This window comes from Aythya marila (assembly GCF_965140915.1).
Source record: "Aythya marila genome assembly, chromosome: 6".
In the NCBI taxonomy this organism is placed as follows: domain Eukaryota; kingdom Metazoa; phylum Chordata; class Aves; order Anseriformes; family Anatidae; genus Aythya; species Aythya marila.
In genome coordinates, this window is record NC_139047.1 from 39,070,512 (window position 1) to 39,093,144 (window position 22,633).

At 44.3% G+C, this 22,633-nt stretch overlaps 2 protein-coding genes across 4 annotated transcripts in view; one reads left to right on the forward strand and one right to left on the reverse strand.

Annotated features, from left to right (window-relative positions):
• The window catches only part of CCDC148 (coiled-coil domain containing 148), a 63,010-nt gene extending 43,920 nt beyond the window's left edge, over positions 1 to 19,090 (reverse strand). Inside the window, exons 1-3 of the mRNA XM_082764129.1 lie at positions 19,007 to 19,090; positions 3,482 to 3,554; positions 2,402 to 2,523 (exon numbers count right to left, since the gene is read on the reverse strand). Of these exons, the coding sequence (XP_082620255.1) occupies positions 2,402 to 2,523; positions 3,482 to 3,536 (177 nt within the window). The 5' untranslated portion in view covers positions 3,537 to 3,554; positions 19,007 to 19,090. The remainder of the gene's footprint in view (positions 1 to 2,401; positions 2,524 to 3,481; positions 3,555 to 19,006) is intronic.
• Positions 19,091 to 19,283: 193 nt separating this feature from the next.
• The window catches only part of PKP4 (plakophilin 4), an 88,944-nt gene continuing 85,594 nt past the window's right edge, over positions 19,284 to 22,633 (forward strand). For all 3 annotated transcript variants that reach the window (XM_082763344.1, XM_082763346.1, XM_082763345.1), the window contains exon 1: positions 19,284 to 19,416. The gene's annotated coding sequence lies outside the window, so the exon portion shown is untranslated. The remainder of the gene's footprint in view (positions 19,417 to 22,633) is intronic.

Consider the following 22,633-nt stretch of genomic DNA (forward strand, 5'->3'; position numbering starts at 1 on the left):
CATAGAGGACACACTGGCAAGCGAGATAGAAAGACACTCAAGCACAAATCTCTAAACAGCTCCCTCAAGTTAACAGGACCTTCTAGCTTCTGTTTCGGACCAGTTCTACGCATGGAGGTCTGACACTTGCCAAGGACGCTGTACGACCGCCCCACAGCCACGAGACCTCAGCTCAACGCCTGGCCTGACTGCAGCAGCCGGGCAAGCTCCTGGAAGCGCAGCGCAGCCACGCAGCGGGGGCCAGCCGCAGGCCGCAGCTGCTGAGCTCAGCCCCGCTCCAGACGGGTACCACAAAGACACCTGAAGGGCTCCACACCGCACCCAGGCCCAGCGGGACCCCACAGTTTCGTTGTCATGGCACATGAAAGCTAAACTGTTTGTCAAACATGCGCTTCTGAGGCAAATGAGCTGTGTTTGTGCACTGAACCTAAGGTAATAAACCAGCCCAAAGCCAACCTCACTGGCTGCATCAAGGGCCCAGCTAAACTACCACCCCGATAAAAGCATTCCCAGGCAACTGGGAGCACACATGACAGAGTGAGCGGGTCTCATACAATAATTCTGCTTTGAAATGTGACCCAAAGAAGCGGCACCTTGATCAGCACACTAACATCCTATCTGATTAAAGTAAACATCTTGCTTGAAAACGTACTTTGTCACAATATCATTGTGTCAGTATAAAATCTATAAACTTTGGAAGAATAGAATGTCACTTTTATAAAGCCTCTTTTCAAAGCTATGGCATACGTTACTGATTTTAGTGTGGTGTTAAAATAAGAATGGGGAAAATTTTGAAGAAGAAGTAGTAAGAATATATGAATATATTCTCCCTATACGAATGTACTCACTATAATTTTATTTTATTTTTTATTTTTTTTAACAGGGAATACAACAAACAAGAAATATGCACATACAGAACAGCAGTCTGCCTTCTTGCATTCACTTCCCTAAAGGTAGTTTAAAGCTCAAGAAATTGCAACTGATTCACGTGTGAGTGGTTTATCTGCTGACAGTTCTGGTATCAAGTTGTCAAATTTCATCTACCTGTTACATAGACGTACATTAATGTAAGCAAGATTGATCAATGCTTTCACTCAAAATACTTGAAGATACATTAATTCCTTTAGGTTTCCTTATGAGGGTATTACTTCCCGTATTATTCGAGTTTTTTTTTTTGTTTTGTTTTGTTTTGTTTGTTTTGTTTTGTTTTTTTTTGTTTTTTGTTTTTTAGATACTATAATGATGAAGGTCACATGCAGTATTCAAGAGTTAGCTATATCTTAACCTTTCTAATTTAGTCTTCACATATTCTCTAATATTTGGTCCTTCTTCTACAAAGCTGGAACTCCGTCATAACCTGTTTGGTGTATGCCTAATGTAAAGATTGTAATGAGACTGTCTGGAGAACTACCAGTGCTCATCCTGTCCTCCCCCCTATTTAAAGACTGGCCGTATTTTTAATTTACTTACTCAGTTTTACAAATTCTTTTCATCACATTTTCTTCTAATTAACTTGTACAGAACTGAAGACTTTGGGTCTATCACCGTCAAAAATGCTTCCTTCCCTGTATCCCCATTCTTATATACCAAACCACCTTGCTATTTTCAACTTGTACAGTATCACCCACTGTTGCATGGATTTATTAAATGTCTCTGAGATCGAACTTTCAAAAAAAAAATTAGCATGTGAAATTACATCACTGGATGAGTGCTTAGTCTGGATACTGGATTTGGTATTTAGTCTTCTCTCCAGTTTGACAGCACATAATTTTGTCTTCAGTTCTGCTTGTCACCCTGCTTTGTCAACACATCATAAAACATCATTCCTAACAAAAGTGGAGGTAAAGCTTTCATTGAACTTCATTATTATTAAATAGACTACCTCTTATTTACTATTTGGGACATACTGCAGCTATTTACACCTTTCTGTCCAGTTCTGAATTCACATTATGTGGCTATAAAACTCTTTATTTTTTTCTCAAGATCTACCTCGGCTTGACTTCTGGAAATCTTCACTTCATGTCTATATTTTTGGTTTAATTTCTTTCCAGAGCAATCCTCCTTCATTGCCATAACTTCTTCATTATCCCCACTATTTTGAGTTTGTTATCTAATGACTCTGGATGAATTTCCTCTAAGCACTCAAATATAAACATCTCCTGTCTTTTTGGGAAGCAGATTCCATGTATTTTGCATCCCTGATTCAAAGAAATTCCATAATTCAACATCGAAGTTTCCATGTCATAGTAACAGTGTTACAAACTTGCATCTTTTGCCCATCGTGAATACTGTTAAAACAATTTGTTATTCCTGTTCATTGTCAGATTCTTTGAGGGCAGTGAAAAAATGTCATCATTGTACTTTAAAAAAATAATTGATATGAGAAATAAAAACCACATACCTTTAATTGAATTTTTGCTGATGCTATTTTTTCTATTGCAGCAAGTTCATATAGATGTTTGTAGTCAACGGGTTTACACTTCTGGATGCATAGACCATTTTTCATAGAAGTCACCAGATTTTCTAGTTATCACAAACATTTACAGTCATGTCAAATTCAAGAAATACTTTAAGTATGAGCCATAAAATGAAAGCATTATGCATAGAATTTAGAAACAGTATAATAAAAACATTAACTGTTTCTATAACAAAGATTGGAGTTGCTGAATAAGAATTTGAAACAAACATAAGCTGGTAGAAGTCATCAAGGTCTCTTCATGCAAGATTAATTCAAAAATTAGGCTCCTAGCATACCAGATGCAAACTTTACATTTACATTACAGGTAATGTGTTTGCTGTGTCTTTTATTTTAAAGATATAAATAAATGCTATATATCTTGTATGTATATGTTTTTGGGTGTACACATAAATCCATATTAATAAAAAATAAGCTTAGGTAGATATGATTACAAAATATCTTTTCACAATATTATGTAACAAAAATTGGCTAAAGCCTAAGATACAATTATATTGGTCTACAAAAATACTTGAACATTTGCCCAAGTACTGTAAGCATACAGATTCCCAGTAATTTCTCATGTGAGCTAGGATGCTTATGGGGATAAAGAACAAGGCTTTTCTTTCCATCTCTTTTTAGGTACCTTTAACGGTGAAACTTGCCATTAGATATTAGGTTTGTGGTTTTTTCTATTCACTAGTAAGCATGTAGTAGCTGGAAGCAGTATGTCTAATAAATGGTTTTGCAGAAGAATCCCATATAAAATGCTAAGGTAAGTCCTGCAAAGCTATCTCTTGATCCTCCTTCAAGTCTCTCCTAAGGATTCTCATTTGCCACATACCTGCACAAAGCTTGACAAAATGACCCTAAAGTTAATGTCTAATTATGGAAAGATTTTTCATGTTAAACATCAAAATACTGCTGTAGCTTCCATATGCAACAATTATTTGCACAGAATATTTCAGAAATAGTTTTATTCTAGCAATCCAAAATACTTACATTTGAACATGGTAGCATACATACCTACATCACTAATCCTTTGAGGTGTAAACAACGTTCCATGGTCTGGTTCACACATTTCTTAGTTTGTTGATATCTGTTGAGAAGCAAACAGATATTTTGAGAATAATTTTGAGAATATCAATACTGTGAATGCAATCTAAACATACATATACAATGAGTATGCATAGTTTTGCTGAGGAGAGAAAATACCTTGCTGAAAAAGTGATCAGGCAGAAATTCTGTCTAATCTGTTCATCTTTCGTTTTAAGGAAGATTTCATTTTTTTGTACTAAAAAAAAAAAATCTCTTACATTCTTTAGAAGCTGATAAAAGGAAAACAAAGTATTATTTCTTTGATGAATCTGCAATGCTGTCAAATAGGAGGTCAATTTCCCTTGTACTATTCTAAACATAACTACCATATTCACCCAAATATAAGTTTTTTTAGCTGCTCTTTGATTTTTAGAAGTTAAGGCTGAAGAGATCTCTTTTCTTATAGTTACATACTTTGGTTTATATGTGGATCCCTGTACACTCCCTTTAAAAGTCTCTCCATTAGCACCTGGCAACCCAAGCCAGCTGTTTCAACAGGGGCTTAATTCCTCATGAGCAGCCATGACAGGCAGCAGGAAACGTGTATCCACAGCATCTTGGGATAAACCTGACATTTGAGATGGAGCAAGATCTACAATGAAGTTAAAAAACAAAACAACATTAATGTCTGAAAAATATTCTTCCACTTAGACACATGTGGGCACCGTCACAGGTCTCACATACAAAGCATACATGCATGCAGTAGGTGGCCACAAGGTGTTTCAGCAGAACTGCACCAACAGCTGAGGAACGCCAGAGGGGGAGTCACGTTTGACCAGTGCCCCCGCAGACCCTGTCTCATTCCCAGCCCGACCTTTCCCACGTTTCCTAGACACAGGACTCCACCTGCTTAGGCACAGCTTAGGCATTTGTCCAGTCCCACAGCAGGTAGCAGCATGATAAATAGCTGACCTGCAAACTCTGTTCATTTGTGTTTTGTGGAGTTCTTTTTCTGCTGTTCTAATGAGTTGAACCTGCTTATCCATACAAATCCCAAGGATGGCCCAGTGCATCAAGAAAAAGGGGAAGAAGAGCAGCAGAAGCAACTGAAAGAGAACGACTGACAAAAAGCAATTGGTTTCAGTCAAGCCGAACTGTAAGACTGCAACCAAAGATAGTTCCGTATGTTCCCATGGGCTGTAGTTCCTCCCGACAGCATTCTGCATTGCAGGATCATCAAAAACAGCTAAAGTGTCGAAATCTGATCTAGATGGACAAGTTTCATTGAATGAAGTTCCGTTATTACTGCAAGCAAATGGTGAAGCGTAGCTGAAACACTGTCTGTCATTCCAGTGGCTCAAAGCCAGCATTTGATATTTGATCTGTACATGTTTAGTTAACAACGCAAGTTAAAAAGCAAAGAGAAATCATGACCACCAGGTTCTGTAAACTGAATATTCAATGACCACACCAAGAAAATAATGAACTCACTGATGAAGTGTGACATTTCTCAATGCTTCTTGATTCAAATTCTTCGATGTTATTGAACACTATCCCTTGCACTAAGCCAAAATTCTCAGTCTAAATGCCACCTGTCTTCACCCACGTGTGACCATTCATCAACAACAATGGAACCTCTTTAAATTTGTTCTGAAAGAAAGTGATGGTATCAGCTGGTCAGAAGCTAGAGTCATCTGACCACAGAGGCTGGAATTAAAGACAGTTAAAAGTAAGCAAATATGAAAATACATTTGGGAGTTTGCTTCCCTTCTGAAAGATTAATGTGTCCTTTACAATCCAGTAGCCAACTGCAAATAAATCTACAGTCCTACCCCAAAGTATACACACTCCTCGATGAAAAAAGAAAGCAAATAAAATGAGTTGACACATGTGTTTTGTTGATCTGATTTTCCCTCCTTAAAGCAATTATTTGGTTTTAACTTGTAACAATGTAACACTGCCAAATTCATCCAGACAAACGACGTAGTTCTCCATAGCAGAAGCAACCCTGTTAGCCTATTTGTCATGATAATATTTTATCTCTACACCAACTTATCTACATATAATTCTCTATCTGCATATATACTTCTGCATATTTACATACGTTGGAATTGATTTTTTAAAAATCACATCTGTGCTATCAGTAAATCCTCCAGGTAAGGATATGAAGAACCCAGTAACATACGGGAGTTGCACCTTCTGGTTTTGAGATGCACAAAGACAGTTTACATGGTGCTTCCTTACCCTCCAAACAAACATATTGTTCTGCTGCTCCTTAGAAAGACCAACTATGCACAGGCTCATCTTTATTTCTTGGAAGAAATACAACTGGAACAAGAAATGCTCAACCACTAACACATAAATCTTTAAGCTATAGGCAGATCAATTAAAAAAAAGCATTTCGTTGAGGTTGTTTAGAAATCTGTGTATTATGACACTGGAAGTACTGAATTAAACGTAATTCCTTAGATTTCCAGCCTCCAATATTTTCTTTCTGGGAGGAGGAGCAAGTAGACATCAGCATCATGAAGTTCTGTAATTGTTAAGAGGGAACAGGGGGCCCTAATTAAAAAAAAAAAAAAAAAAAAGAAAAGAAAAAAGTGAAACCCTGTAAACTGGCATAACTTATTGTGAAATTCTGTAATACTCAGCATTTTCTGTAAACTCCAGCAGGTATGCGACACACAATCTTCCACTGAATTTATGGCAGCTAAAGCTGAACAGGAAAACTTAAAACAATAATAAGAGCTCAATAGTTACAAGAGGTATAAGAAAACTTGAAATGTTTTTTACTCATCTTTTTAAGGCTTTCAGTATCAATCACAAAACAAGAACATTTTTTCTTTGCTTAATTTTATTGTTCCTTTGAAGAAGAAATTAACCACATACCTGACTTTAGAAAAAAGGCAAAGCATCATGATATACCGAAATTCTTTATTTTAAACCTGGTACTCCTGCTTTGATTGACCAGTCTAAAACAGACTTTCATATGCTTCTCTCTCAGCAAGATCATAAGTCATCACAATTCCTAGCCTCATTCATGAGGATACTAATATTCAACACTGCCTTGATATTACTCTAATCCTACATATATTGATACTGGCATAACAGCGAGGAATAACTGCCCCATGCCTCCTCTAATACCATCAGATAGACACTGTGTTTGCATAAAACCAAGAAAACAAGGGTGAGTACCAACACAAGGATTCTGTAAGAGTGTGACCATTGTCGGGCAGAGCCATTTGACCTCCAGAGATCAGCAGCATGATTTTAAAACAATGGCAAGCTGTTCAAAACAACAGCAATGTTTAAAAGACAGCAAGTTCTCTCCAGAGATTTGGCATGCTGTGGCTAATATTTACACCGTAGTGTTGACTTCCTTAAGCAGAGATATCAGCAAGGATACCATATTCAGAGATTCTGCAAACAGAAATAAATCTGCATTAGACCTGAAACAGACTGTCTGCATGTGCTTTGTGGAACATTCTGACTTTTTAGATTTGTAACAGCCCAGTCACAGCAGCAGCTTTGACCAAGTTGCCAGAATCCCTCAAATTGAAAGCAGCAAAATGTATCTACAAAGGGAAACACAGCATGGGATAGTTTTAACTACAGACTGAGACATCAAAGTTCCTTACAACATCAAAATGAAAGATCTGTAACAAAGCAAGACAGCTATTCTTTGCCTGCTAGCTCTTGCAGTCCTTGGCACCCAATTTCTCAATGCTTAAGTCAGAGAGGGAACTCAGTGCTACATACAAGTACAGCGGTACCAAATAAACAACCGACCCCAAGGGATTCCCTGACTTGGCTCTTTTCACTAGGTTAGTCCTTATAAAGAACATTTAAGCCTCCGTCAGCAGTTTTACTGTCTGCAATCATCAGTATTACAGGGGAGCTACTTTCTATCGATACAAGCAAGCTGCTGTCAGGCAGCATTCTTGCAGCATGCGGTGTCGTGTCGTGTCGCATCAGTAGTCCGAGGAAATCCCTGCTGATCTCCATCGCCACAGCCGAGTGAAAAGAACTGTGATTCAGCAATTTCAGAGAACAAAATCTACTTCCATTTTTCATTCTTACAAGCATAAGCCATGGACAATCACACATAGCAGAAACGTTTTCTACTTCCCCTGCATTTCCACTCTAGTTCACAAAAGCAATGCACGTATTCAAGGGGACATTTTGCTTTTTAACAATGCTACTGGATTTTGTGTTTTAGTACATCCAGAAGTGCTGTTAAGCACACTTCTTCCTTTGCTCTTTAGGTGACAATCAGATTTTTTTTTAATTTATTTTTTAACATTAAAAGAGTAGCTTCCTTTATAAGAATGTCTTCATGAAATTCTGAGATGTTAGTATTTTGTCTAGTTGGAGTCTGTGTTTAAAAGGGAACGCAAATAATTTCAGAGTAAGGCTTGGTATATTTTCATCATAACAGCTTTACCAACACTGAATTATTTGCAGTTTTAAAGATAACAAATGTATTACATATCTGTGGGTTAATTCTCAGGGTGCTTGCTCCACATCTACCCTGCAAGCCTCCTATAAGTTTCAGTTCAACTTTTGCACTGAGTAAACATTACAGATTACCTATACTTTACATTTCATGGTGAAAGTGATTAATTTTAGGTTTGCAGCTGCTTAACAGAGATAATGAGTTAGAGCTAATGAGTAAAGTATTCCTTATATTTTGTCTGAAAAACAGGTATATGAAAAAGAGGCAATCTAGAGAACTTAAAGAGTAAAAGTCACGATTTCAGTAAGAATTCAGTGCCTTAAAAATATTTTCCCCTTCACAGATTACGACAGAATAACTAATTCACACGCTTCTTTTCTAAAGTATTTAACTCAATAATTTGTACTCCTTTGAACATGAGTAACTCCACTTGGCAGCAAGCTTTCTTGCTTTAATAGTCAGGGAGCATTTTCATTTTGGGAATAGGTTTGTTTCTGTGGGCTTTTTCAGCAAACGGTTTATTAACACCCATCAAACGCAGCTTGGATCAAGAACACTATCCAGGAACTTGGTTAATCTTTTAACTATCTGTGACCAGAAAAATTAAGAAAAGATTCAAAAAGGTTGACACCTTGCCATTTAAAATTAGCTGTTGTTCAGAATAGAGCTACAAGGAAATTTGGGTACCATTCACAAACAAGAAAAGAAGCTTCCCTTGCTTTTAACATTGCATCCCAGTGGTGAGGGATAAAGAGGCAGAAAGGAGGAAGGAAACTTAGGTTTCTAATGCCTTTTCTAGAGTCTCCTAAGCGCTGAGCCATAAGGACTCCCACATATCCATACACATTACTCCTTAATGTTTTCTCTGAATATTTTGGAGTGCTGCCTACTGCTCACACCAAACACCCTAAACTGAAATGAGATATATTGTGAGTATTTAATGGAAAACACTTCATCCAGTAACTCCAATTTCAAATAAATAAATAAATAAACAGTCCATCTGGGTTGCCTTTCTCAGCTCCGCCCTCGGTCAGTGATGAAACAGAAGCAGAACTGCAGCAGTGCCCCGGGGCAGCAGCTCTAGGAGGCACTGACTTTGCTTGCAGCGCCCATAGGCTTTGACCAAACAGGCAGGGCACGCTGCGCTAGCAAACCCATCCTGAGGGGTACCTACAAAATGGTGAATGCTATCACAGAAAGCACGTGTCACCTAACAGTGTCCTGCTGGGAAGATGCCCGGGTGGCTGTGCGGCTCTATTTAGCAACCACATCACTGCAGCCCACGGCGCTGGCCAGCCCAGGGTGCCACGCTCCTGCCCCAGAGGGGTGCGAGCTCGACCCCAAGCCAGCAGTTGGCACAAGCCAATGCCTTCCTCTCCTTGGGCTGTCATCTGCAGCGTGCCCCACAGCCTACAGTCAAGGGCAAGCTTGTCTCCAAGTACCTTAGAGGCAATGAAGTTCAAGTGCAGATTTGTTTTCGAGATCACGCAAGGATGGGCTAAAAGCAGAGCAGCTGAGGTGCCCGAGCACTGCCTGGATGCCCGACGGCTGAGGTCGGCAGGGACCCCTGGGCACACCCGGCCCAGCCTGGCACAAGCAGGGGCACCCAGAGCAGGGCGCTTGGGAGCACACCCAGGAGGCTTGTGGGGATCTCCAAGAAGGGAGATTACACGCGCCCCTGGGCAGCCGTGCCAGTGCTCTGCCACCTGCACAGCAGAGAGGTGCCCTAAGTGGATGTGGAGCTGGTGCCCTGTCGAGGTGCGAGTGAAAGGGCTGGTCAGGAGCCACGAGCACCAGCCAGCTCAGATTATGTTCTCAAAGCGTCTCACGGATGACAAGCTTCTCCTAACAAAAGGAACTACGTCCTTTTTGAAAACTAACCATGGACACCAGTAACCCTAGCAGCAGCACAGCTACCCCTCTGCTTTTATTTATCCCTTAGACCGATTGCCAACATCTCTCTACTGAGATGTTTCTGTTTAACAAAACTTCACATACTCGCATTGGCTTCCATTCCTTTGGTTAGAAACAAGGACAGTATGTCTGAGGGAACAGAAGTTATGCAAAAAAAAAAAAAAAAAAAGCAAACAACACAACAACCAACCAAAAAAATCATAATGCTGATGATTTTTCTGTAATTTTACTGTTTGATTAAATAAGAGCTCATTCGCTTGCAACCTATCCATTCCTCTCTTCTGTAATGATGTCATACCGTTGTATTTGATCTCAGACTTTCAGCAGGAATTACTTTCTGATATCACAAATTCAATGTTATGACCACTAAAACACTGCAAATGAATATATTAAAATTATTTCCAAAAGGGTAGGATCTGTTTAAACCTGTATTTAATCTTCAGTAACTAGAAAATATACCAAGGAAAATGATAAAAGCAGTGCAAGTTACATTTATTTCTGTTTTAATGCATATACATCTAAAAACCTCTTCAATGCTATAAAAGTTCATCTAAGCTTGAATTCAGATGCCCTGCTTCCAGGCTTTGTTCTAACTTCAATACAGCCTCTAGGCTGGAAGCCTTGATGCATCTTAGAAACAAAAAGTACAAAAGATGAAAGAGACATTGAAAAGAAGCCATCGGTACACAGAAAACTGTTCCCCAAGCCTGCTAAATCAGCCATGTCTACAACCAGCCATGACTAAACCTTTTAGTAACAGTATGAAGCACAGGGTTTACCAATGCTCCGTTTCTGTTCTGGTTGATAATTTAGTATTTCACTACAATTCAGAACTCTCTAAGAGAATATGAATATGTCCTCTAAGAGAGGGATTATGCCTCCAATTCAACTGAGCACTTAAGCACATTCTTATCGTAATGCAAATACTCGCTTGTACCTAAAGTACATGACTTAAGCATATTTTTAAATATGGGAATAGCAAGCATTAAGACAAGATCCTGCTCTCTTTCATTTAAATAGAAATTAAACTCCACAAATGTTAGTCAGCACTTCTGGAGCAAGCAAAGCCTGCACATGCTGCTATTCATGATGATTCATACGCAGCTAAGGTCCCAACTCCACAAGCGTGAATACTCCCAGAGAATTTAACCACTAACTTTAAAGAAACTGAGATTTCACCACCTCAACTCAACATGCCATTTACACACAGAAGTCTTTGCAGGTTCAGACCATGAATGTCAATTTTTCTTATCAGCTAATGTACTGCTAATCAACAGAAAAGCAAAATTATCGTGGGGCTGGCATTTCCTGATCTGCACATGCTACTTAGAACAAAACATTTTAAGCAGGTTTTAAATCAGTCATGTTATTAACCGTAACAGCCAATAAGAGGAAGCTGTATCAACTTGACACAAAACACAATTTAACGGCGTAATCAGTAACATTTTAATAGGTACACATTTTGTGTGAATGAAGGCTGCTTCACTTCGCAACAACAGGTATTAGTATTTCAAGTCCATTCCCAGTCAGCATACACAGTTAAAAATAAGACCCAGAAGCAAAACGCTGACTTCATTTAAAACTTCGGCAGTCGATGGGAACTGCAGTTATGGGCTAGGACAGATGTTTCCTTACAAATTCAGGAAAAAAACAAACACAAGTCCCTTGATTTCAGTGCTCTCTCTTTCAAATGCCTGGTGATCTCTTAAAATCCAGAAAAAACACCCCCACATTGCTTGGCTTCTGCATGTTTCCATTCAAAGGTGAGGAATGGTAGCATGCAGGCATTTGAACTCTCTGATCCCAATTAGTGTTAGGGAAAAGAGGCAGAGAATCACTCTTATTGTACAGGATGGAGTAAAAACCAAAAATAACCATCTTTATCCTTAAATCAGACCCATTCTCTTCTGCTAGTTGAGCTACCTACCTGAAAACGGCACCCATTCACAACGTTTTAATCTTAACGATTTTGCAGCAGTTGATCACTTCCCCAGGAAAAAAGCACACAGGATAATGCTCTTATCATTCAGCGTCAAAACAGCCGCTAGAGAAGTCCCAGAGTTTGACTATCATTCAAATCCTCATTCCCTAAGGAAAGAATTGTGGATCTGTATGAAACTGACAGAGAGGAGCGCGTCTCTTCTGGGAACCTGCAGTTCTAATACTTGCCTATGATACAATCTCATTGCCTCCTCATTAAGTAAAACAGTGCAGAACAGAAAGATCAATTTGACCAACATTTAAAGCAAGCAGCCTGTTGGAATGCTCTGTGACACTGTAAGACAAAAAAAAAACAAAAAAAAAAAAAAAAAAAAAACTTAGCTGGCCAGCTTTTTGAATATCCACACTATTTCCCTTTTATTTCTTGGACTATTTTAAGTAATAAATCCAAGATAAAATAAACTTAAGGAACACTTCATGGGACCAGGGGGGAGGGAAGGAGACAACAACAATCCTGTAAGAGGAAGTCAAATTTTTAAAAGTTGACAAGGGACATAGGAAGGGTAGGAAATGAAGTCATGTATGCCTGCCGGGCAGCTTGCAATCAAGCACGCCAGGTGGCATTTTGCAGTGTTGTTTTGTTGTTTAACATGTACAGACCAAGTGCACCAAGTCAGCCAGCTGCAGACAGCACACCTGTCCATTTCAAAGCTTAATTGAAAGTGGATTATTTAAAAGCGTTAAAAATTAAACCCTATGCTTTGACGCATTTAAAGATTTATTGGAAGATGCGAGTTTATCTGTCCCTAATAGTAGCCTGCGCTGCTCTCCATTATTCGGGGCACAACAGCACAGTACAGGTAGAGTAGAACTGACCCGACTCACAAGGCATGTCTGCTCATTCAGTACCCGCGTTGCAAAGCAGGGTGTTTGCAATGCGAACAGCTCACCACTCCACAGCTCTGCCATTCTTCACATGCAACATGTAAATCCGCATTACTCATTTAGCACAACAGAAGTAGAGACACTGCAATAGAAAACTGTCATCATCGTTCCCAGCACTACCACACAGTGTCTTGGCACTGCCTGACACCTTTTTTCTATTAATGAAAAATAAAGTCAAAGCAGCATTTGAGGCACTATAAAGAGACGGAAATTAGCGAAACAAAATATTGCAGTTTCATTATCTCTTAAGACCCATCAGTTTTGGAAACAAGCATTTCAGCCACCCACATGGAACTGATATAGTCTTATTTTTGTCTTTAGCCAGAAAACATTTGAGTCATATGAACAAAGATGTGAAACAGCACAGAGAACTTCAAAGAAAAAGTAACCTTCCTGCTTAGGATTTCTTTCCCTAAGAGCACTAACAAAGTGATGCTCCTTGTCCAAAGTTTAACCTGCCTTCTAAGTGCTAAAACGAAGAAAACAAACCTTTTGTCCTTTTATACAACTAGAACACTTAACTTTGTGATTAAAAAAAAATATAAAAAATAATCGCCTTGGTAATTTAGCAAGACACACTCCAACAGTTGGCTGCCAGAGCGGGGCGAGGCACAGCACTTCAAATTGAACCTGTATCAAAACATTGAAGTTTTCAATTTCCACCATTTGAAAGATATTTCAAAACAGAGTCATGTTATCCATACAGATCATTCCAAATCATGCAAGAAAAGAAAAATCTGTTCATTTGCATATAAAAGTCTTGGTGCCATTCTTCTTCCCATGCACATAGATTTTTTCTTAAAGACTGCTCTGCAAGAGAACAGTCATTCTAGTTTGGATCCAGAAGAGCACATAGCTGCATGTGTAACTTAAACACACCAAAATAAGGGTTTTGTAAAATGTGGATCAATATTACATGCTCTTGATACTACACAATTACGAGAGCTAGCATACACCAAATGTAGCAGAACAGCGTCTCCTGTAAGTACCATCACATTTAGTAAGACATCAGATATTAAAATAAATCAGTACCAACTAATAGCAGAAGTTCAGCAGGAGACAGCTGAAGTAGCACCAAGTATGCAGAAATTATCAATTCACTCAGGAAAAAAATTACTGAAGACTGGATTTAAAAATTCTGTCCAAAGTATCTGGAGTACTGTGATTAATCCACAGCCCCATTGATCATCAGATAAACAACCGATGTGATTTTGTCTCCAGTGCTGCAACAGGAACAGTTGGAAAGACACCATTTTCAGAGTCATGATGGTTTTACTTTCATTAATTACCTAAAGCCCAGATTGTCGGGAAGGAAACAGGAGTCCAATTCTTTGTTTTACAGAACAAAACAGGTGATTTTAAGCTGTCCTCACCTTTTGCCACATGCTCCTGTCTTTGCTCTTGCCTTTTGTGGAGTATTTAAAGTTTAAGAATTTCCACCTACTCCATTTTCATGCTAGCTTTGTTACTGCTATTTTTAACTTAAGAAAAAAGAAATATGGAAAAGTTCACTGACCCACTGCTGGAGTCTTCCTCCCCACAGCTCTGCTGCAGACCAATCTCTGTAAACATTTCTTAAATGACTTCAGGTAGAAACCAACTGGCTTAGTTCAAACAGCGAGTAAGGGTACAGCAAGAACATATGGTGTTTGATTAAGTCCCACTCCTCCTTAGGCAGAGATACTTTTTCTTGTCGTACGCTAACAGAAACCACAGCTCTCTCAGCTGTGATGATTCACACATTTATGGCCATACTCACACGCAGTTCAGCAGCAGCCCTCTCCATGTTTAACAGTCTGCTTCACAAGCCAAGCCGAAGGTGAGGACACAAACAGGGCTAAGAGCCATTGCGGGGAGGAGGGAGAAGACACAGGACCTTACAAGTTAGCGCTGGCACCAGACGGCATCTCCTTACCTTTACCTAGCCTAGCAGATCTTTGCCTGACACTAGGATAGCTCAGGCCAGAGAAGTAGATTTGTCTGCAGCCTAAGAGACAGCAAGACAGAGGGACAGATAATCCATGTGATTTAGAAGCCACTGCAGGATATTTTGTCAGAAAGATCGGAAACGCATTGTGCAGCTTCTGCCATTTCTGCTATGCCAAATTTGCAGAGTTATGTGCAGGGAAGCACTTGGCGCACACTCGCTTTATATTAATGCATAATGTTGTCAGATATCACACAAACAAACAAACAAACAAACATGTTTTTCAGAAAGGTTCTTATCTACAACCCTGGGAAAAGTAGAGTCCATAAACAAAAATAAATCTTTTTGTGTATGTATATTTTGCTACCCCTTTATTCGTGAGGATCTCTACATTTGCTTGAAATTCTACATCCCTGGATTGACAAAGCAGATTACAGTTTGGTAAATTTCTCAACATTTTTTCCAGGCCACAAATACAGCCTTGTTCTATCTTGACCAGCTTGAGAATCACTGCAGTCAGCATGAACTGCAAAGTATCTTCGCAGGCCTTCACCTGTCCTTGGGCAGACATTGGGAACTCAGCTCTCCAGAGTTTGTATTTTGGTTTTCCTTTTTTTTTTTTTTTTTTTAATAGGTTGCTAGTTTCCACAGAAATTACTGACAAGCTTGGGACATGAAAATGCAGAGAACTGAGGCTCCTAATCATTTCCTTTACCAGACACCTCCCAGCTTCTCCTCGCCCCCCCAGCCGCATCTTCTGTTGGCTGCGGCTGAGCTGCTGCTCCATCACGAGCAGCCCTGAGTTCCCAGTGCACGTGTGATGAAGCCCGGTCCCCCAGCTCCAGCAGCAAAGCTTACATGAGCACGTCCCTTCACCAGGCACTTCCCCGCTGCCCACTGCTGCGCGCTGCTCCCCGCAGTGCCATCAGAACCACCCACGGCCGGGCTGCGAGCCGGTCAGTATATTCATACAGGAGTCTTTTGTCTTGCCAAGGAAAGGTTACGTTTCCTAAACCTGAATCAACTCCACAACTGTGTTCATACTGTGGTCCAGCACGCTGGTGTTCCTCACAGCTCACTTTTGCTGAAGGAGATGCCCAGGGCAGAACATCCTGCATCACTGCCAAAGGGCAGGTCCCCGGTCCCTCTGCATATGGCTGTGTGCAGATAGTGCAGTGTGGGCATTAAAGGCAAGAGCAGCGAGCTGGATCAGGAAATTGAAAAAAAAAATCTATGTTGTGGGGACGTTTCTGGGAAAACTGGATCAATTTTTTGTGCTAGCTCACTGCATAGTTGCACAGTCTTGTCTGCTGGCGCAAGGAAAGCTGGAGAGGCATCGTGACAGGCCAGCACTGTCCCTTTCTGCTGCAGCCAGACTGACAGGGCTGTGCACTGAGCAGCTTGGTGCTCACGCTGAGCATCAGGTACGAACATTTGATTCTAGATTCTGCAAAGCCATGAAAGAGGGGGGAAAAAAAAAAGCCAGAAATTCAAATAAATAAACCAGTAGCATCCAGTTTTCCCCATTTTTAAAAAATTATTTTTAAACAGGAAGGGTGAAATCTTTACTGATAGAGCAATAATTTTATATGCCACCATCTGAAATGGTATTTTTGTAAAAATTCGCACTGATACAGCAGAATGTCACTCCACTACTTCTTCAGAAATACTTCTTCTATTAGCTGCCCCATTTCGGTAACAAAAAAAGCATGGGAACATTTACTGCTTTTTAAACCAAATGAAATTACAGTTTACAAATTACCCGAAGTCAATTGTATCATGATTGACTGAATTGCTGTGACATCAACACAATGGCTCGCAGTAACTTTTGAAATCAAATTGTAGGTTTTAATGATGGGGGGGAAAAACCCACACATCTAAATGATTTCCCTTGTGAATGCTAAACAGCTGCTCATTTGTTCAGTTAGCCTGCCATGAGCATTACTCTCTCCTCCAGTTATTTTCTTCCAAACCTTTGTAATTTCAGCATCTGTAAGAGATTACAGATAAACAGGTTCCAGAAAAAAAAAATACAAAGACAACACTGTTTTTGTGAGCGATATTATGTTTATAATCCCACATTTCTAAGGAGCAAGCCTTCTGTGTCAACAGTTCCCACTTTTTAACCACAGACACAGTTCCTGTGTGGTTACATCAAATGAGAAAACCTAGGCAATCTTGCAAACAGTGAAACAATCACTAAAATTAAAGATTGTCACAACAGTGCTTCTGCAAGGACTGAACATCTGCAAAATAAAAAAAAAAAACAACCTCCAAGTTGGATTAAGCTCGGGATAGATTAAATGAAGCAGAAAAACATATTCACGACTTGGAAGACTGAAGGAGCACATAAGCAGCAAAATAACCAGCAAATACCCGTTAACTAAGCAGCATGTCTAAAAAGCTGGAAAACAAGTACAATCCTTTTAAGAGATCAGATTTAAGGCTCAGGAAAAAAAAAAAAAAAAAAAAAAAAAAAAAAAAAAAAAAGGAAGATTCAGAAGGAAAAGATGCCATTAGACTCTTTATAAGATTTGCAAACATAATGGAATCAGTGTCTTCCAGATGATGCTAAGAATGAAAAGAAAAAGATATCTTACTTTCAAGTCACATCCTGAAGAAGATGAATAAAGAGAAACAGTACTTGTTTGTTGTTGATCCCAAAATTGATATAAGAGTTTAAGCAAGTATTTGACAAGGCCTACTATTAGCTAATGGAATAAGAAATCAGAAGAATCAGTACGCTATGCAGCTCTTTGTGTTGGCAAGATGAAACAGGGTGCCTTTCCACAACACATTCTGTCCCTACCGGGCTTGGGACAGTAATAAATGGGTGGGAATTGATGACTTGTGATACACAGCAGTCAAGTTAGATAATGTACTGGCTGCTCTGAGTGCCAGAACAAATAAGAAAAGCTATGACTGTATGACTAATACCAGTTAGAATGAGATTGCTGTTCTTCACCGGTAGTCATTTAATGTATTTGCAAATCTGACAAGACCTCAAGATATTATTTTTTAATTCTCCATACTTCTGTTGTGCCAAAACAAACTGGCTCAAGATGACTTTCTCATTCTTACCATTATTTCTTGCTGCCCCCCATCTTGCCCCAGCCGCAGGCTCTCAGCCTCGGGGAGGACTCGCAGCGCGCTGGCTCTGCGGGGACGCGGGGCGCGTGGAACGGCCTGTTCCAAACAGCACCGATGGTTGCAGCTGTCCACCTGGAGCCACCCAGGAGCTGAAAGGCCAAGAGATGGCATCGCGCCACCTTTCATAGCCTGCCAGTGGACTGTGCCTTCTGTACTCACAATAATGCTCAGAAACGGCTCGGTTTGCCAGGGGAGGCCAGTAAGCTTCTTTGTTTTCTAAAAGCTGTTATGCGCAGAAGCTAGGCCAACGTAGCAACATCCAAATTATGGGCTAAAACCAGTTTAGACTGATTGGAAGATGATTTAACGAATCCAGCACACCTCTGGTGCAGGCAGCCTTGCGACTAACGCAAGTCATTGCTCTCTCAGGTTCTGTGCTTCCTCCCCCCTTTATTCTAGGTCCATCTCTTCCGACCTCATTTTGTGTTTCCCATTCTCTTGCTCACCTCTCTCCTTTGGCCCTTCCTCTCAGCGCTTGCCTTATTTCCCCCTTGTTATTCTTCGTTTTACTACATTTTGCCTATCGTTCCTTGGGACCCCCCATTCCTAGAAGGAGGCGACTATTGTGGCTTGGTAACATTTTATATCCATTTAACGTAACTAGCATAATGACACCTTTCCGGCAGCAGGACCTCTGTTCTCACGCCGTGTTCCCGCTCGGCACACGGCCGTACCGTGGCAGTGCCTGCGGCAGGAGCCCGCACAGACCACGAGCGGCGCTGCAGGGGTCCGGGCACACCGGGGGTGCCCGGGGCCGGCAGCTCTCCCCTCAGAGGAGCCCAGGGGACATTCCCTGCCCGGCCTCCCCCCGCGGCCCCGTCCGGCACGGAACGCGAGCGGCCCCCCCGCAGCGGGCACGGGGCCGTTTTACGGAGGGGCAGCCGCGAACCCGGCCCGGGCCACTGCCGCGGTTACCGATGCTTCGTGCGAGACCCCCAGGCGGCCCCGCCACCCTCACGCGGCGCTCCGCCCGCCCGGCCCCGGCGGCCCAGGGGGCTCCGGCCCCGGCAGCCCTCGGGGGCCGCCCCCGGTGCCCGGCGCTCGGTGCCCGGCCGGACCCCGCCGCCCCGCTCCCGGCCCTCAGCGGCGCCCCCCGCCCACCCGCAGCCTCTCCCGCCGGCCGCCCCCTCCCCGCGGGCACGGCGGAGGCCATCTTGCGGTGGGGGCCGCGGGCACTTACCGGCACGAGCCCGCGGGGCTGCGCGCCCGCCCCGCACGGAGCGGCCCCGGCCTCCGCGAGCCCCCGCCGGCAGCGCCCGGCCCGGCCCGGCCCGGCCCGCCCCTCGCTCCCGCGCCCGCCTCACGGCATCGGTAACCACGGCAACCGCCGCTCCCGCCGCCACTGGCGGGCTCACGGCGCGGCGGCAGCCAATGGGGCGCCGCCGTGCGCCGCGCGGGGCCAATGGGCGCGGCGTGACGCGGCCCGGGGGGCGGGGCGAGGCCAGGCGGAGCGGGCGGCGGCGGCGACGCCGGCGCCACCAGCAGCAGCACGGCCCCGCCGCTCCGCCGCCGCCATGGGCACCCCGGGGTAGGGCCCGGCAGCGCCGCGCGGGGCCGCCCGCGCCCGACGCCCCCTCCTGCCTCGGCGCGGTGAGCGGGGAACCGGCGGGAGGCCGCGGGGGTGGGGGGAGGGCAGCGCGGGGCAGGTGAGCGCGCACCGGGCCGGGGGGCGCCCGGAGGCGGGGGGGAGGGGGGGGGAGGCGGAACCCGGGACCGCGGCGGCCGCCGCGGTCCCGGGTTCCGCCTCCCCCCCCCCCCCGCCTCCGGGCGCCCCCCGGCCCGGTTTGGATGCGCAGCCCTCGTCCGCCCCGGAGGGCCGCATCCGCCGGGCCTCCCGCGCCGGGGCTGGGCTCCTCGCGGACCTTTGCCCCCCGCGGCTCGGTGTCCTGCCTGGCGCTCGGTGTGAGGCAGCGCCCCGGGAGGCGGCCGTCGGCGGGGCGAGGTGTGTCCGGGCCCCGAGGCGACGCCTCAGGCACCGGGGGTGGCGGCGCTGTCCCCGGGAGGCGGCGGCACCGGGAGGCGGGGGCGGGGAGCGCCACGGGCAGCTCCGGTGCGCGGCCGGCCCCGAGCGGGGGCAGCGCGGCCGCTTCCCGGCCGTGCCCGCGGCCTGCGGGGCGCCGCTGTCGGTGCTGGAGCCGAGGCGGAGCAGCCGCCGGCCCCGTGCGGTGGAAGCGCTGCCTTCCCGTCGGCTCCCGCCTCGTCAGGCGGCCGGGATGGGTGCCAGCAGCGGCAGCGGATCCGCAATAAAACGCGGCCGGAGCGAGGTGTGTCAGGCAGCGATCCCCCACGAGTGGGTGAAATCCGCCGTGGTTCGACCTTGATGCTTCCCGGGGTCCTCGTGGGTCCGCTCCAACTCGCGATACTCCGATCCGCGTTCTTCTTAGGGTCTGGCTGTGTTACGGACGGCACAACGCGCTTCTTGGGGGCTCCTTTTTCTTTAACGACACTAATGCGGGGCCCTTTTACGATGAGTGGATGTTTACACGATGTAAACAAGGAAAGCGTGGTGATAAATTACTCCGTTCTGAGCAGCTTCATTTGCTAGCAAAATATCATGTAGAATACCCTTTAAGTTATCTCTGGTAATGAGCGCTAGCATGCGCTTTGCAAAAATAATAGTAACTGTAATTAGTAAGCTGTGTCAGGTATTTGGGAGAGGAGATCCGCATGTATTGTGGAGGAAACCTCAGTGGCAGGAACACTCTGCATACTAACAGAACAGGAAACATAAATAAGAACTCAATGTAATTCTGCTTCATTTCGTGTAGATTATTAACATACACGTATAGCAGGTGGAAGGCTAAAGCAATTCCAAAGGATGGTGCTCTGGGAGGACTGTCCAAATCTTGGGTTGGGTTTGGTCTTTGAAACTGTGCTGAAATGGGCAATGTCTGCAAGCGTTTCTCTGATTATTTTTTTCTTTCATTATTGGCTGCAAGAAAGCACTGACTGGCTCAAAGATCTCAATGAGCAGCACAGAGTTGTTGTAAGCATAAATGACAAAGATTGGGTTTATTACCAAAATGTGGCTGTTGTATTGTGGTGTAGAAGAGTCCCCTAAAAATCAAGCACAGCCATTGATTCTTGTTTGGAAAAAATTACTTGTGAACCTGCAGTTAGCCGTATTTTGCGTTTCTCTTGCTTGCTGTCTTAGTGCTTGTAATCCAGCCAGTGGCTACGTTACGATTTCTCTGTATGCGAAGCTGCGCTGCTGTAGCTACTTGCGGAGCAGCTGCCCGGAGCAGTCCCTGCGAGCACTGCGCCAAGGCGGCTGTTGTGAGGCGGGACCCTGCTTTGCCTGGCCGTGCGTTCGCTCCCATTCCTCGAGGGCTGCCCGTCGTTGTGTCCACGTGCTGTGGACGTGCAGAAACATGGGAACAGTAGCTTCGTTTGCTGGCGCTGGATGGGAAGCAGCTTGTAAGAGTTACTGCAGAGAAATTGTTCTGGTGCCTTGTATAAAAAGCGCACACACATCTCCGCAAGTAACTCCTGCTGGTGTGGCTCAAACTTCTGGAAGTTTCACAAATTTTTGGTCTTGTTTCTGGGTTGGTATTTTTCCTCTGGTGAAAATGAGGCATCAACTCAATATGACTTTGATATGCGCTGACCCTCCAGAAGCTCTCTGACCCAATTTAAGGTTTACTACCTGGAGGGGGATTGAGCTAGCACAGCTTCACTTATATGGGAATAGGAAGCCGGACTTGGAACCGGAGGTTTTGCAGGCATGGCTTGCAGGTATTGCTTGCTGCTGTTCCTGACCTGATCCCGAGTACTGCTGACAGCAAGCAGTCCAGGTAGCGGCAGAGATGGAGCAGCTCTGTGACCGCAACTGAGCACAGCGCAGCCACCAGCGGCTCTCTGGGCTCGGGTAGCTCTCCTGGCTCCCGGCTGCCTGTCCTGAGGCCTGATGTACAGCGTAGCTCGCTGGGTAACTGGTGGTGTCCCCTTGATCCCAGCAGAATACCCGCTTACTCTTGTTCACACAGAGTTTGCAGAGGGAGGGAGGAGGTGGCTGAGGACAGCCAAGAACTGCCTCTGGTGACCTTCCCAGAGCTTTTGCCTGCACAGAAGAAAATAGCAGCTTCTTGTCAGTTAAAATCTCTGTAGCTGGCTTCAGTTTCCAGACCTTTGCTCCTTCCTGCTCACTGCCCCTTTCTGTCCTTGGCCTTAGCACCTCGCTCGCCTTCCCTCCAAGGAAGGCAAGAGGCGCGTTGCAGGAAGAAGGAAGGACCGCTTTGGTTTCACAGTCGATTGATGTTTTTTCTGTAATAATGAAGGCCCCAGAACGATCATTACAAGGGGAGGCTGGAGGTGAAAGTTCTTTCCGTGGCATCTCACAGCATTTTGGTAGCTTTCCAAGCCGCCGAAGCGCAGGAGGACGCTCCTCGGGCATGTGCCATGGGTTCAGGCAGGTGACGTGCGGCTCGGGCTTGTCATCCCCGCGGGATCGGCCGCCTGAGTCAGCCCTGGCTTCCTGGAGAGCCCCGTCTGTGCCTCCTCCTGGGAGGCAGGACTGTAGCGAACCAGTTCAGCCAGTTCGCCGCCTGCCTTTGCCTTGCCCTCCTTTGGGGAGCGGTAAATACAGGCGCTTTGGGTAAAGCGGGCTGCGGGGAGCCCGTGGCTGTCCTTAACTTTGCGGTCCTTTTCATTGCACCCCCTTCTTACCGGCAAATGAAGACAATGCTGCTTTGGGAGAAGTTAGAATGTGAGGGAAAAATCTGTTCTTACCGCTTCAGTACTTTTGAACAGGGTGGCTTTTTAGCAGTTTGTTGGTTTTAAATTGGGCGCACTTCTGATATACGTGTGT